Source organism: Suncus etruscus, chromosome 19 (assembly GCF_024139225.1).
Source record: "Suncus etruscus isolate mSunEtr1 chromosome 19, mSunEtr1.pri.cur, whole genome shotgun sequence".
NCBI classification, from domain to species: domain Eukaryota; kingdom Metazoa; phylum Chordata; class Mammalia; order Eulipotyphla; family Soricidae; genus Suncus; species Suncus etruscus.
In genome coordinates this window covers 10,345,604-10,360,336 of record NC_064866.1, presented here as the reverse complement: position 1 = coordinate 10,360,336, position 14,733 = coordinate 10,345,604, and the positions used below count along the sequence as shown (strand labels likewise).

General features: G+C 40.2%; 1 protein-coding gene and 1 non-coding gene across 2 annotated transcripts in view; one reads left to right on the top strand and one right to left on the bottom strand.

The window, feature by feature from the left end:
• The window catches only part of RSBN1 (round spermatid basic protein 1), a 52,496-nt gene that overhangs the window by 36,830 nt on the left and 933 nt on the right, over positions 1–14,733 (bottom strand). The window contains exon 3 of the mRNA XM_049766028.1: positions 51–724. Within this exon, the coding sequence (XP_049621985.1) occupies positions 51–724 (674 nt within the window). The remainder of the gene's footprint in view (positions 1–50; positions 725–14,733) is intronic.
• LOC125997857 (small nucleolar RNA U3) lies at positions 8,452–8,665 on the top strand. The gene has a single exon (XR_007491856.1). It is a non-coding gene; the product is annotated as a small nucleolar RNA U3 (small nucleolar RNA).

The window sequence follows — 14,733 nt, the reverse complement described above, 5'->3', positions numbered from 1 at the left end:
TCACAATGTCAAGTGCAATTTACTTAAGTAAACAATGGTTTTTATCTTACCTGAGTGTGAAAATTTGAAATGGTGGTTGTTTCGATATCTTTCTTGCCCAGAATTTCCATTTTCACTGGAGTGTTGGGGAAATTAAAAGCAAAGTAATCCAAGAAGTCTGGGAGATAAGCAGCCGCCCCATGCACTATTGCTAAAGCATAGTACGCAGCATTTTTCTCATTTTCACTGAATGTCAAAGCAAGAAACTCTTCCGAAAATCTCTCCATCTCCATTGGAGACAAAAATGAGAGTTCATCCATATAAGCATGAAGGACAAGAGCACCACCATTGGACTGGTGTTCCTCATGAATAAAGTTGCTAAATTTAGTACCTGTTTTCAAGAAATTTCTACGAATAGAATGTTCCTGGTGAGTCATAAAAGGTGTTTGTACTCCCTGGGGTACCCGATATTCTTGCATGCCCAAATTTAACCGGCACAGCTGTTCATCTTTCAGATACCTGAAGGACTCCTTATTAACTCCTGAAGTGCTATTTATTTGTCCTTGGGTGAGAATTTCCTTACTGATACGGGTCAGGCCAGCACAGACAGTTTGTACTTCCTTATTGTACATTTTAAGGCGTCTTCCTCGCATATCTTCTCGGTGTTTCTTTTTCTTTTTCTTCTTGATTTTCTTCAAGACAAAATCCTCAGCTCTCTGGGTTTTACCATTTTCATCGGGTGTTTCTGGCCACAATAATTAAAAAGATGTTAATTGTTAGGACTAAGCATCGACATACAAGTTATCTGATCCCAAAAGAAATATTATAACCGATTCTTAAACTTCTATACATTTTACTTTTACAACTTAATATGTTTATAAAATGAATTACACGAAATCTTAAAGTCGTCGTAACATTGAAGGGTACGCACGCTATCAAGTAGATAATAGAAGGTAAGTATAGGTGCTGGTATAGCACAGTGGATAGGGCATTTGCCTCGCAAGTGGCCGGCCAGGGTTCAATCCCCAGCTTGCCAGGAATGATTTCTGAGAGCAGAGCCAGGAGTAACCCTGAACGCTGCCAGGTATAGGCCAAAAACAAAGAAAACAAAAAACAAAACACAGGGGTAAGCATAAATTTTAATGTGACTTCACATTCGTAACTAAAAGGAATATCCAATATTTCATATGCTTATAATATGGAATAAGCTCAGTAATCATTGTGAAATCTAAAGTGAAGCCTATCATCTATATTGCCAGTGTATATATTAAATTACCATTTGTATCAGCAAATCAAACAAGGCAAAATAAGCTGTCAATTTAATTTTGCCTAACAAATTGGCTCAATTTCATTTTAGCATTCTGATACATAGTTGTTTGAAATACAAACTGGGGACAACTTTCATGGAGTCCTGAAAATATTTACAATTCTAGACCCAGAAATTCCATACCTAACATATAAGATATACTTATGACAATGAAATACAGATACCTTTGTATTAAGTAAAATAAAGAGAGACCAGAGAGATAGGTCAAAGGATGCCGCATGCTAGAGCTCTGGCTTACCCCAAGCACTGAGCCCAGAGTAGCCTCCTAAAACTTCTAGGTATGGATCAAACACTCAAACAAATTATCTAAGGTAATCCCCCAATTTGTCTAATAATAAGATCCTGATCAAAACGATAAGACTGATAAAATACCCAACTATTGTTATTACAGTTAAAATGAACAAATGACATGGATTATATATACAGTCTCACTCCAAAATCTTCCCTAACCACTCTTCCCCACCAAATTTGGAAAGCTAATTCTGCTATGGGCTGCATTTGCTCCGCATTTCCCTTACCACAGCACTTACCACAGTTACTACATATTTCCTCTGGACGGTAGCTAATCAAAGGACGGAGATTTATACTTACCTTTATTTCCATGAGTATCTAATAACGTATAATCTGAGCCTGTTTTTGCAATTTTAAACATTCATTCACACAAACATTTATTAAATGCTTACTCTGTGCCAAGGACACTTCTGGGAACTAAGGATATGATGCTAAGAAAGACACTTGATAGCTACTCTCTTGAATCTTACAGTCTAGAAATGGACAAGAAAAAGTATTAGTAGGCTACAATGTTGAAGAGCTCTCAGTGAAAGATGGCTTTTGGGCTGAGCTGTAAGGCATGTCTCCATTTAAGAGACGACATTCCAGGGACCCTAAAGAAAATTTCTAAATAATCTATTATATGCTTTGTATATACACCATAGAGAAAAATTTCTGGAGAATCAAATATCGAGGTGCTCACAGCAGTTACCTAGGTAACAAGATTGTAACTGTTTAACTCTTTATTCCTCTGATCTACAATTTTCAAAGTTTCAAAATAAATACATTTTGGGGGGTTGGGGGTTGGTTTTTGGACCTCACCTGGTGATGCTCAGGAGTTACTCCTGGCTCTGCACTCAGAAATCAATATTTCCTGGCAGGCTTGGGGGACCATATGGGACACAGGAGATCAAACCAGGTCCATCCTGGGTCAGCCGCGTGCAAGGCAAACACTCTATCGCTGTGCTATTACTCTGGCTCCAACACATACTATTTTTATCATTAAATTGTGAAATCTAAATTGAAGCCTATCATACTATCAGTGTATATATTAAGATTACCATATGGTTTTTTATTTGTTTTGGGTTTCTTTTGGGGGGAGGACTTTGGAGCCACTCTCAGCAACACTCAGGGGGTTACTCCTGCACTCAGGAATCGCTCCTGGCAGGCTTCGGGGACCATATGGTATGCAGGGGACTGAACCTGGATCCGTCCAGGGTCGGCAGCGTACAAGGCAAACGCCCTATCATTGTGCTGTCACTCCAGCTCCAAGATTACCATATGTAATACTAAATACATAGAGTTAGTATTGGGATTAAGGTGCTTGTCTTGTATGTGGTGAAATCCTGATTTCATACGTAGTACCATATTTGGTTACCCAAGAACCTCCAGGAATAATCCCTTAAGTGCAGAGCCAGGAAGAAGCTCTGAGCACTGTCAGGCATGGCCCAAACTAAAAATAAAACAAAAATTTTAATGGACAAAATATGTAAATTTATCATTGCCGGGGCCGGGCGGTGGCGCTAAAGGTAAGGTGCCTGCCTTGCCTGCGCTAGCCTTGGACGGACCGCGGTTCGATCCCCCGGTGTCCCATATGGTCCCCCAAGCCAGGAACAACTTCTGAGCACATAGCCAGGAGTAACCCCTGAGCGTTACCGGGTGTGGCCCAAAAACCACAAAAAAAAAAAAATTTATCATTGCCATATTCTGTACAAAATTACATACTCTAAAGAAGATATTTTATTAATAAACCTATGTTTAGAGTCAGGGGCACTGGGAATAGAACAAGGGGATCAGACATATATATATCAAACAAACATATATATCGGATATATATAATGTTCTATCACTCGGTTACATCTCCAACTCCTAAAAAAATTTTTTTCAAGTCAAGGACTTTAAAGAATATACATATACACTTGATATATATTTACTTCTTTCTGATTAATATCTGCTTTTAAGCACAAAATTTTCAAACAACACTTAAAATAAAACTAAATCTGGGCCCGGAGAGATAGCACAGTGGCGTTTGCCTTGCAAGCAGCCGATCCAGGACCAAAGGTGGTTGATTCGAATCCCGGTGTCCCATATGGTCCCCTGTGCCTGCCAGGAGCTATTTCTGAGCAGACAGCCACGAGTAACCCCTGAGCACCGCCGGGTGTGGCCCAAAAACCAAAAAAAAAAACTAAAATCTGATATCAATATAACATCCATTTAAAGTGGCAAGATAAAAAGCAATCTTATATTCTATATACAACTAAACCTTTGGAAATTTGTAGCAATTAGTAAGTCATTGATCTCTTACCAATAAAACTAATCAAAATAGTAAACATATTAGAATTAATGTAAATAATTCTTCCAAGCAACTACATGTATAAATACGATTAAATAGAAGAATGCTTTTTTTAATTATCTAATCGCCCTCTACTAAATTTTACGATTGTTTTTGCAATTTCACAGAAAAAAAAGAAATTATTTTTCAGATCCCATTATTTTAAGCTTCAGAAGACGCAGATTTGGCAGGCAGAATATGAATTGTGACCTAGATATGCCACTGAAATTAACACCATGGTGTTGCCTTGATTGTGGCTTATTTTTCTCTCTTACTATCAACTTACTAACTGTATTCCTAACAGAACCAAGGTTCTGGAGGTTTTATTACAAAACTGACTTGTATGAGGACCATCCAGGTCATTCTAATTCAACATGGTCCATATCAAAAAATAAACACTGTAGAGGAAAATAAGGGTTTTAAACTGATTGCAATCACATATATAAACAAAAAATTAAATGAAATATAAATTTCAAATACTAATCTTTGTTTTTCAAATTCTGGCTTTTTTTTTTTTTTTTTTTTTTTTTTTGGTTTTTGGGTCACACCCGGTGACGCTCAGGGGTTACTCCTGGCTATGCGCTCAGAGGTCACTCCTGGCTTGGGGGACCATATGGGACGCCGGGGGATCGAACCGCGGTCCGTCCTAGGCTAGCGCAGGCAAGGCAGGCACCTTACCTCCAGCGCCACTGCCCGGCCCAAATTCTGGCTTTTTACCTAAGACTGACATACCGTAAATTCATCTTTAACATTTATATATGCTTATATGTAATAGATATACCACTATGTTAGATCCTGAATTTCCATGAATAACCAAAAATTTTTTTCTCAGTTATTGTGGGTGCAACTGAGAATGTCCTACAGATATAACCTTGGTAAAGGTTATTCTAGTAAAGTTGGCCATGCTTGTTTTATGAGATGAATGCCCAAGATACCTGTTTTAAGTTATTGAAGTCACTCTTTGTGACATGATATAGCAGATTAATATAGTAAACTTACACAATGCTGTATGTCCATTATAGCACAAAAATGGTAAAGGGAGTTGGAGCAGTAGTTCAGAGCACATGTTTGTCCTGCACATGGCTGACGTGGGTTCAATCCCCAACACCCGAGATTGTCTCCCAAGCCCAAAGAAGTTGATCATTGAGTACAAAGCAGGAATAAGCTCACCAAGTATGGTCCAAGACCCCTCAAAAAACTACAAAGGGGGTGGGAGCAATAGCATAGCAGTAGGGCATTTACCTTACATGCCGCTGACCCAGGACGGACCCGGGTGTCCCATATGGTCCCCCAAGCCAGGAACATGTCTGAGTGCATAGCCAAGAGTAACTCCTGAGCATCACCAGGTATGGCCCAAAAACAAACAAACAAATAAAAAAGTGTAAAGGCTAATTGTTCACCGTATTTCCATTTCTGGAAGTGTTTTAACTTTCCAACAAATTGCATGCAGGAAGTAAAATTTAGTACAAGACCTAAAATTTATTGACATGAGTTTCTTGCCCCTACAGCTCTGACTCTGCATCCCAGACACTAACACTGAACCAACCATGCCCCCTGAGCACTGTCTGGGAGTCTTCCAGCACATATATACACACACACATTCATAAAAGGGCATTAATAACTACAATGAGATAAATGTATGAGATTTCCAAGTAAACCCTCATACTGCTATTAACACCAAAATTATCAAAGGTTCTAATTTAAAATCACACTTGATGGGGCAGAAGACGATAGGCAGTAGGCAGGAGACGGCAAGTAAGGCTCCTGCTTTGCAGATCAACCAAGGTCAATCCCAGCACCACTTGAGAGAGGACTCACGCACAGAGGGAGAGAAAGTTAATTAGATCTGAATTCCAGTCCATCTTCTTAGCAGTGTAACCTTGTCCAAATTAATTTCTTTCTACCTTTTCACTGGGAGCATTACAGTCATTCCTCATAAAGTAATATGCAGAATAATAATGTACTCCAAACAATTCTAGAACAAAATATTCAGTGCAAGTTAACTATTACAACTACTTCCCAAAATTAGCACTGGAGACAATAGAACATACTACGTATGCAGATCGCTCCGCATCTAATGGTGTGCTGAAACTAGAGGAGGCTCCACATCAGCCTAACTTCGATGAAAGAAATGCATAGAATCCAGAATCTTTAAATATAGAAACCTGATACCAACAAAAGCTAAGGTGTGAAAAAGTTTCACCAGGACCACTCGGGTTGGACAGACTGATATGCCTGGAGCCCAGCCGAGAAACTTCTGGGGTAAGGCCTTTTTTTTTTTTTTTTTTTGTGGTTTTTTTGGGTCACACCCGGCAGTGCTCAGGGGTTACTCCTGGCTCCATGCTCAGAAATTGCTCCTGGCAGGCACGGGGGACCATATGGGACGCTGGGATTTGAACGATGACCTCTTGCATGAAAGGCAAACGCTTTACCTCCATGCTATCTCTCCAGCCCCTGGGGTGAGGCCTTGTAATCAGGCCAAGTATTGTTTTTCCCGGTTTCCCTATAGTTTGCTGGGCCTATGCAAACAACGGCGATTGCCACGGTCACACCTTTACTACTGTATTTTTTTTTAACATTTACCCTTTAAGAAAAAAAAAAAACAGTTTACTGAACTTAAAAACAAATAACTGTAGTAGAATGCCTGTCTTGAATACAGGCAGGGGAAGGGAAGGGGGAGTGGGGAATGTTACACTGGTGAAGGGGGATATTCTATTTGTGACTGTAACCCAACTATAATCATATTTGTAATCATGGTGCTCTAAATAAAACAAATTAAATTAAAACAAGAAAGAATAGTACCTTTCAGATAGCCTGATTAATTTTTCAGCTCTACCTCTTTAAAGTCTCTGTGCAAGCTTGTTCATCACTAAATATTCATCATCTTTTTTTTTTTTTGGTTTTTGGGCCACACCCGGCAGTGCTCAGGGGTACTCCTGGCTGTCTGCTCAGAAATAGCTCCTGGCAGGCACGGGGGACCATATGGGACACCGGGATTCGAACCAACCACCTTTGGTCCTGGATCAGCTGCTTGCAAGGCAAACACCGCTGTGCTATCTCTCCGGGCCCAAATATTCATCATCTTAATTTTCCCCCCCTTGGGTCACACCCAGCAGCAGCGCTCAGGGATGACTCCTGGCTCTGCGATCAGAAATCAGTCCTGGCAGGCTCAGGGACCTTATGGGATGCTGGGGATGCAACCCTGGTTGGTCCGTCCAGGTTTGGCAGCAAACGCCCTACTGCCGTGCTAGGGCGCCAGCCCTTCAACAAATGTTTTGACTGTTCACTCAATGAATCAGTTTTTGTTTCTGCCTTTCTAGGTAAATCAGGAAAATATCAGTCCCTGACCATTGTTGCTCTGCTACAAGGAGATTATCTGTTGCTTTCAGTATAATCATATAATTCCCCATACCTATCACCAAAACACAATCAACTATTTTTGGATTTGTTTTCTGCCAATAGTCTTTGGGCAGCACAAAAATTTTTCACTAGTATCTGGGTTCAGGATACTTACTCTGTAATAACTGGCTGTTCAAAGATGAAAAAAAAATGAGAGAAAAAAGGTTACCTCACAACAGTGCTTCTCAAGTAGTGGGGCACAGCCCCCAGGGGGCCGCGTTTGACCTCGGCAAACACTGTCAAAACAAGCTAAGCCCTATGTTTATGTCTCTGTATGTCTCTGGAGCTGAGAGTTGCTGTGTCCTGCTACAAACCCTGCTTCGAAAAGCTCTGCATTGCAAAACGTGCTCATTGGAGCCATTAATCCACACATCACCTCTGATGAAAAAATCAGCTCAAATTATTTTATAGATTTTTGTTTTGCAGGTTAAAGTTTTTTTAAATAAAGATACTATTTACAGTCGCGCAGAGGGCACGAATGTTTTCTTCTTCCTAGGGGGGCATGACAGAAAATAATTGAGAAGCACTGCCTCACAAGGACATCCTTAGGAGCCTGTCTCTCTGATGACACTACAGAGAGCTACTCAGATCAATTTTCTTTTTCACTTTCAAAAAAATACTAAAAATACTGTTAAAATCATACTTACAAAACAAGAATAATTATTTTTAAAAGCATTACTCTTATCTTTGGGAGAGGGAGTATGTACCATAATTTTTTGAGGAAAAGAAAAAGAGGGGAAAAACGTTAAGATTCAAAAAACAATTAAGATTCCAAGAGATATTAGCAACTGTCAGTTTAGACTTAAACTGATGCTTCTATAAGAAACCATTTTAATATCTTTAATAACAATCCAATTGTGTTTTACAAAAAGTAAAAGTCAAGTGGATCACTAACCCAAAAATACTGGGCTCTAGATTCAGCTTATCTCTTACTAATTTTGTTTGTGATTACTATGTATGAATTTGAACTGCACATTACTGGGCTGATTACTGCAAGTCAGCAAACTTCTTCAATAAAAAGATATATAATGACCTTTGCAGGACATGAGGTCTGTCTCAACTACTCGGTTAAGGAGAATGGAACTAGATCATAAATTTTTTTAGCATAAATAACCTACTTTATTATTTTTTTTAATTTTATTTAAAGACTATACTTTCAGGGATCATTTCTATAGTATGTGACTAGAGAAGTTTCTCTGATCGTGTAGAGCACCCGAAGCCATGAGGAGGAGTCAGAGCATCCTCGCCTGAGCGTGAAGCCGGCTCTAGGTGTCGCTTCTGCGACTGCCTTTTGCCATTGATGATCGTTCTTCCCTTCCTTTGGAAGGGGGAGAGGGAGAGGATGCAGTCTGAGTGGAAAAAAAAAAAATTATTTAAAATATTCTGATGTGCGGCTGGTGAGGTGGCACTAGAGGTAAGGTGTCTGCCTTGCGAGTGCTAGCCAAGGAAGGACCGCAGTTCAATCCCCCAGCGTCCCATATGGTCCCCCCAAGCCAGGGGCAATTTCTGAGTGCTTAGCCAGGAGTAACTCCTGAGCATCAAATGGGTGTGGCCCCCCCAAAAAAAAAACCAAAAAAAATATTTATATATTCTGATGTATGAAGTAATTCATAGCTGAGTTTTAGAGATATTTGAAATACCAATCCCACCACCAGATCATTGGAATAAGCAGTGGTATTCCAATAAAAGTTTGTTTCTAGGTATTAAAGGAGTTTCATATGATTTTTCACATGCCAAGTTCATTTTTTGTTTTGTTTAGTTTTCCAGTAAAAATTTAAAAACCATTCTTATGTCAAGGATGGTACAAAAATAGACCATGAGGGGAGCCAGAGATATTACAATTGGCAGGGGTACATGAGGCCAGCTCCAGTTCAAACCTTGGCATCCCTTATGGTCCTCCAAGCAGTGACTACCAGGAGTGATCCCTAAGCACAGAGCCTGGAGTAAACCCTGAACACAACTGGGCATTACCCAAGATCCAAAGAAATAAAACTGAGATTTTTACAATGATGCAAAAACAATTCACAATCTTAAAGGAAGAATAGTCTTCTTTTCCCCCAAATGGTGTTGGAGAAATTAGATACCTAAGGGCCCAAAAAGGAACCTCAAACATTACATCTTTCACAAAATTCACTCAAATGGATCATATTTAAGTATGAAAGTTAAAGACAAAAACCTATTAAGGAAAAAAAAGGGGAAAAAATCAGTCTTGAGACCTTAGATATGCCACCAAAACTCACGAACCATTAAAAAAATTGCACTTAAAATTTTAAATCCATTTAAGACAATAATGAAGTGGGAGGAAATATTTCTAAACCACACATCTAATGAAGGATACAAATCTATAATATATAAAAAGTATCAAAACTAGAATAAAAAATAACTTAAGTAGAAAATGGACAAGATACTTTTAAAAAGTATCAAAACTCTAGAATAAGAAAATAACTTAAGTAGAAAATGAACATGATACTTTGTAAATAAAGACAGCAAATAATATGTTAAATATTAGCCATGGGGAAATGTAAATCGTATCTATGCTGAAGTATTGCTGACAATCTACTTAAAACAGCTAAAACTGGGGCCGGGTAGGTGGCGCTGGAGGTAAGGTGTCTGCCTTGCAAGCGCTAGCCAAGGAAGGACCGCGGTTCGATCCCCCGGCGTCCCATATGGTCCCCCCAAGCCAGGGGCGATTTCTGAGCACATAGCCAGGAGTCACCCCTGAGCGTCAAACGGGTGTGGCCCAAAAACCAAAAAAAAAAAAAAAACAGCTAAAATTAAAATAGTAACAATACAGACCGGCCAAGATGGGCAGAAAATGAGTCACACACTACTGATGGAAACAAGTCACACACTACTGATGGAAACACAACACCGTACAAATATTCTACAAAATAGCATGGCAACCAAGATCTTTTAAGAAAAATATCAAAATAAGTATCAAATGACCTAACAATTACATTCCCAAAAAACCTGAAAATGGGGGACAAAGCAGTATTACACTGGTTAGTGTGCCTTGTGTTTGTTTTCTTTTTTTTTGGGGGGGGGGTCACACCCGGTGATGCTTGGGGGTTACTCCTAGCTATGAGCTCAGAAATCGCTCCTGGCTACCTCTCTGGCCCCTGGTTAGTGTGCTTGCCTTGAACACAGCCAACCTAAATTCAATCCCCTGGCCCCCACATGATCACCAGAGCATGGGCAGGATTGATCCTTTAAGTGTAGGGCCAGGTAAGCGCTGATCACTGCAGGGTGTTGCAAAACAAACAAAAAATTAAAAAACACCTGAAAATGTACATCTACACAAAAATCTAAATGTGAATGTTTATAGCTTTATTCTTATAAACTGGAATCAACCAAAAGATCCTTCAGTGGGCAAATGTTAGCTAAACTGTAGGATCGCCATACCATAGGAATACACTATTTGGCGATGAAAAGCAGTGACTTACTGATCCATACAAATTAACTGGTTTTCAAGGACATTAGGCTGAGCAGAAAAATTCAATTTTAGAAGATCTCAGACTTATTATTTATATAGGTGTTAGGGAAGGTAGGGAGACAAGACTATAAGGAATAGCATAAGGGGACCTTTGTGGTGAGAGAATGCTGAAGTGTTTTGACTGCAGTGGCAGTTAAAATAATCTGTAAGTGATAAAAAGGCACCGAACTACATACACATATTGTGCCAATGCCAACTTCCTGGTGTTGATATTATACAATAGTTATGTAAGCTGTACCCAGTAGGAGAAGCCAGTGAAAGGTTAAAAACCCCTGCATTATTGTCATTTCCTATGAATATATAATTATTTCAAACTAAAGATTCTGAAAACCTTCAGAAAAGGAAAGAAAAATAAACCAAGGTTTAATCACTTTCCTGAATGATCTTAGAGCTGTTTCATAATTTAAGCAAAGGTAGTTTTCTTAACCAACATAATTAAACAAAAGGTAGTTTAGTTAAGCAACTATCAGATATTGTTCTGCTTTCTACATGTGACCCATTTAATCCCCATGGCAAACTTATAAAAAAATAAATAAATGTAATTCCATTTCATAGGCAGAAAAGCTACAGGAGATGCAAATATTTTGCTGATGGTAGAGTCACAATTGATTCCACCAGCCTACTTCCTGCACACCACTGTGGCAAATATGAAGATGCTCAAAAGGAGAGTAAGGATCCATCAAAGTATGTACAAAAAAGGGAAAATAAACAAGATTACACCAGTTTGCATTTTGTATGGTTTTTAGAAGTTAAAATGTCACTGTCAAAAGCCTATAATAGATAGCATTTCCTGAATATATTTGGCCAGGAATCCTTTCCCTCTGGAATATAACATCCAAGAGTGTCTCATTCAAGAATGGTATGTTGGGGCCAGCGAGGTGGCACTAGAGGTAAGGTGTCTGCCTTGCAAGCGCTAGCCAAGGAAGGACCGCGGTTCGATCCCCCGGCGTCCCATAGGGTCCCCCCAAGCCAGGGGCAATTTCTGAGTGCTTAGCCAGGAGTAACCCCTGAGCATCAAACGGGTGTGGCCCGAAAAACCGAAAAAAAAAAATTAAAAAAAAAAAAGAATGCTGTGTTCAATTCAGAGATTAATTCACTTCTCTTCAGCACACATTGGCAAATCTTTAACATTTGTGGCTATGCTGTCCAATGTGGCCGCCACTGGCCAAAAGAACGATTTCACTACAAATTATAACAAATAAACTTCTTAATGGCAATCTCCAGAAGCACCTTGTGATTTACTGCACATATAGTTGCCACTAATCTTCTGTCTGCAAAAGGTAGTAGGGGCCTGAATGATAGGACAGCAGGTAGGGCTAGGGCATTTTTCTTGCATGCAGCCAATTTGTTTTCAATCCCCAGCATCCCATATAGTCTTCAGACTCTGCCAGGAATTATTCCTGAGTGCAGAGCCAGGAGGAACCCCCAGAGCACCACCCAGTGTGGCCCAAAAACCAAAAAGAAATAATAAAGGCAAAGTTTGGTTAGAAATTCGTTTTTGTTTTTGTTTTTGATTTTCAATTTTTGGGCCATACCCAGAGGCTTTCAGGGGTGATACCTGGCTCTGCACTCAGAAATCACACCTGGCAGATTTGGAAGACCAAGTGGAATACTAGGGATCCCTACGTGTTGTGCTATGGCTCAGGCCCCAGGCCAGAAATTCTTAAAGAAGACCGAAAATACAGAAGTAGTGTGCTTGCCTTGCACGTGGCTAAACTATGTTCCATCCCTGGCATCTCATATGGTCCCCTGAGCCTGTGAGGAGTAAATCCTGAGCGCAGAGCCAGGAGTAACTTCGGAGCATCACTGGATGGCACTCTTCCCCCAAATAAGAGAGAAATCCTCAATGAAGGAGCCAGAGAATAATATTCTAAGGGTAGAGTGCTTGCCTTGCACATGGCTGGCCCAGGTTCCATCCCTGGCATCCCATTATGATCATCTGAGCCCACCAAGAGTGATCCCTGAGTGCAGAGCCAAGAATTAACCCTGAGCACAGACACACCCAGATGTGGCTTCCAAAAGAGAAAAGTCTTGCTGCAATCATTCTAACACCAACACCTAAGGAAAGTAAGCAAAGAAGTAGAAAGCATACCAAAAAAATAAAGCAACAACAGGAATCAGGAGAGGTGTGGGGATAAAGGTTGAAGTGGAATTTCATAAATCTGGTCTCTGAACTCCCTGTGATGCCAAAAAATTCTTTCCATTTAACTTATTTTTAATGTTTAGTTAGTACTAATAAATTGTGACTTACACGAGCCTGTTCACTTCTTTGGGCCTCAGTTTCCACTTCTACAACACAAATTTAACTGATCTCTAAAATTTCCTCTAGCTCCAGCTGGAGAGACATCTAGCTCAATGGGGGCTTCGCATATTTTGCAAGCAATTTATTTGTCAAGTTCGATTTCCAGCACTACCTCAGGTCCTACTGAGCAAAGCTAGCAGCCATACTCCAACCCCCCAGTAGCCAAACAGGTATGGACCCTCGCCACTTGGGGAACATGCCCTAGCTCAAAAAAAGGGGGGGAAAGAAAACCCCACCACATAAAGCAAAAGGTAAAAATAAGAGACCAAGGCCTTTGCATACTGTTGATGCAAACTAGTATTCCTGTCAGACTGGCAAAAGTGCTAACGCTGAGAATAAGATCTGGATACGACCAACAAGATTCGATGCAATAAGCACTCTTTGGACAATGATTTGCAACAAAAGTGCACTAAAAGGAAAGGAAAGGGAAAAATTAGCTCTAAATGAAAAACAAATACGTGCAAGGAATCCAAGCATCACAAACGTCCCATAAAAGAGACTGGCTAATTCACATAATGGCATGACTATTCTCCTACTGGGAAACAGAAGTATCTTCGAATCTTCTTGAGACCACACAAAAAAATACAATGTAAAATGGTATACAAAGTACAAACATATGTCAATCCGGTCTACTTACTCTGGGCGAACATAAACAAACGCTATATATTATTTGGGAACAGCGAGTTACCAATCCTGTCTTAAACTAGGTAATGTTATGTTTTGTGGGTTCACCAGTCTTGATTTTAGTGAGGGGTCCAGGGAATTAAATTCGACTTCCCATTCTAAGCTGCGCATATCAGAATCCAATGCAAATAAAATTTTCCTCTCCTACCTACCTGTACACTTAGCCAATCTTTTTTTTTTTCAGGGGCCAACTTGATTCAAGAATCACCTACCGTCAGAGAGAGAGAAGAAAGCCTCCCCCACTTAATATACAAACCTCCCCAAACTCTTCTCTGATCATTAAGATTTAATTATATATTTTAAAAATTATTTTCCCTCCAAAATCTAGAATTAAAAAAAAAAAGACTAGCAAGAAGGCAAAGCTAGCCATCCATGCACGAACCTCCATTAAAAAAAAATTCTAAAAAAAAATTAATTCAAACTCTTTGCAAAAAGCAATGCACAGGGCAAGGCCCGGGACCATTCTGGGAGCAGAGGAGGAGGATGCACCATAGGATGCTTCGCACCCAAGGGAGCCTGGGAGCAGGAAAGTTCCCTGCGAAAGGCTGTTGCATGCATGCATCTCTCTCTCTCTGAATAGGATCTCACGCCAGAGATATATATCTATATATGTGTCAGCAGCGTGGAAAGCCAGCTCGATTTGCAAACGAAGGAGAGGGTTTGCAAAGGGGTTGCAGGCGGGTCAGGATTGCCTCCACCCATCTCTCATGGGGGAGAGGAAAAGAAAAAAACTGACAGCTAGGTTGTCCCGCAGACCCAACTACCAAGTAGGCCAGCCTTTGCTCCTCGGGGTGGCAATCAATGGTTTTGCAAAGCCGGGGTGCACCCGGGGTGGGCCTCCAGGGGGGGATCAGATGGTGATATTGATAATGATGATGATCAAGTTGGCATCTGGTGGGGCTCACACTGGGGAAGAGCCTTTGCATGCGGAGCCAGGAAGCCTACTA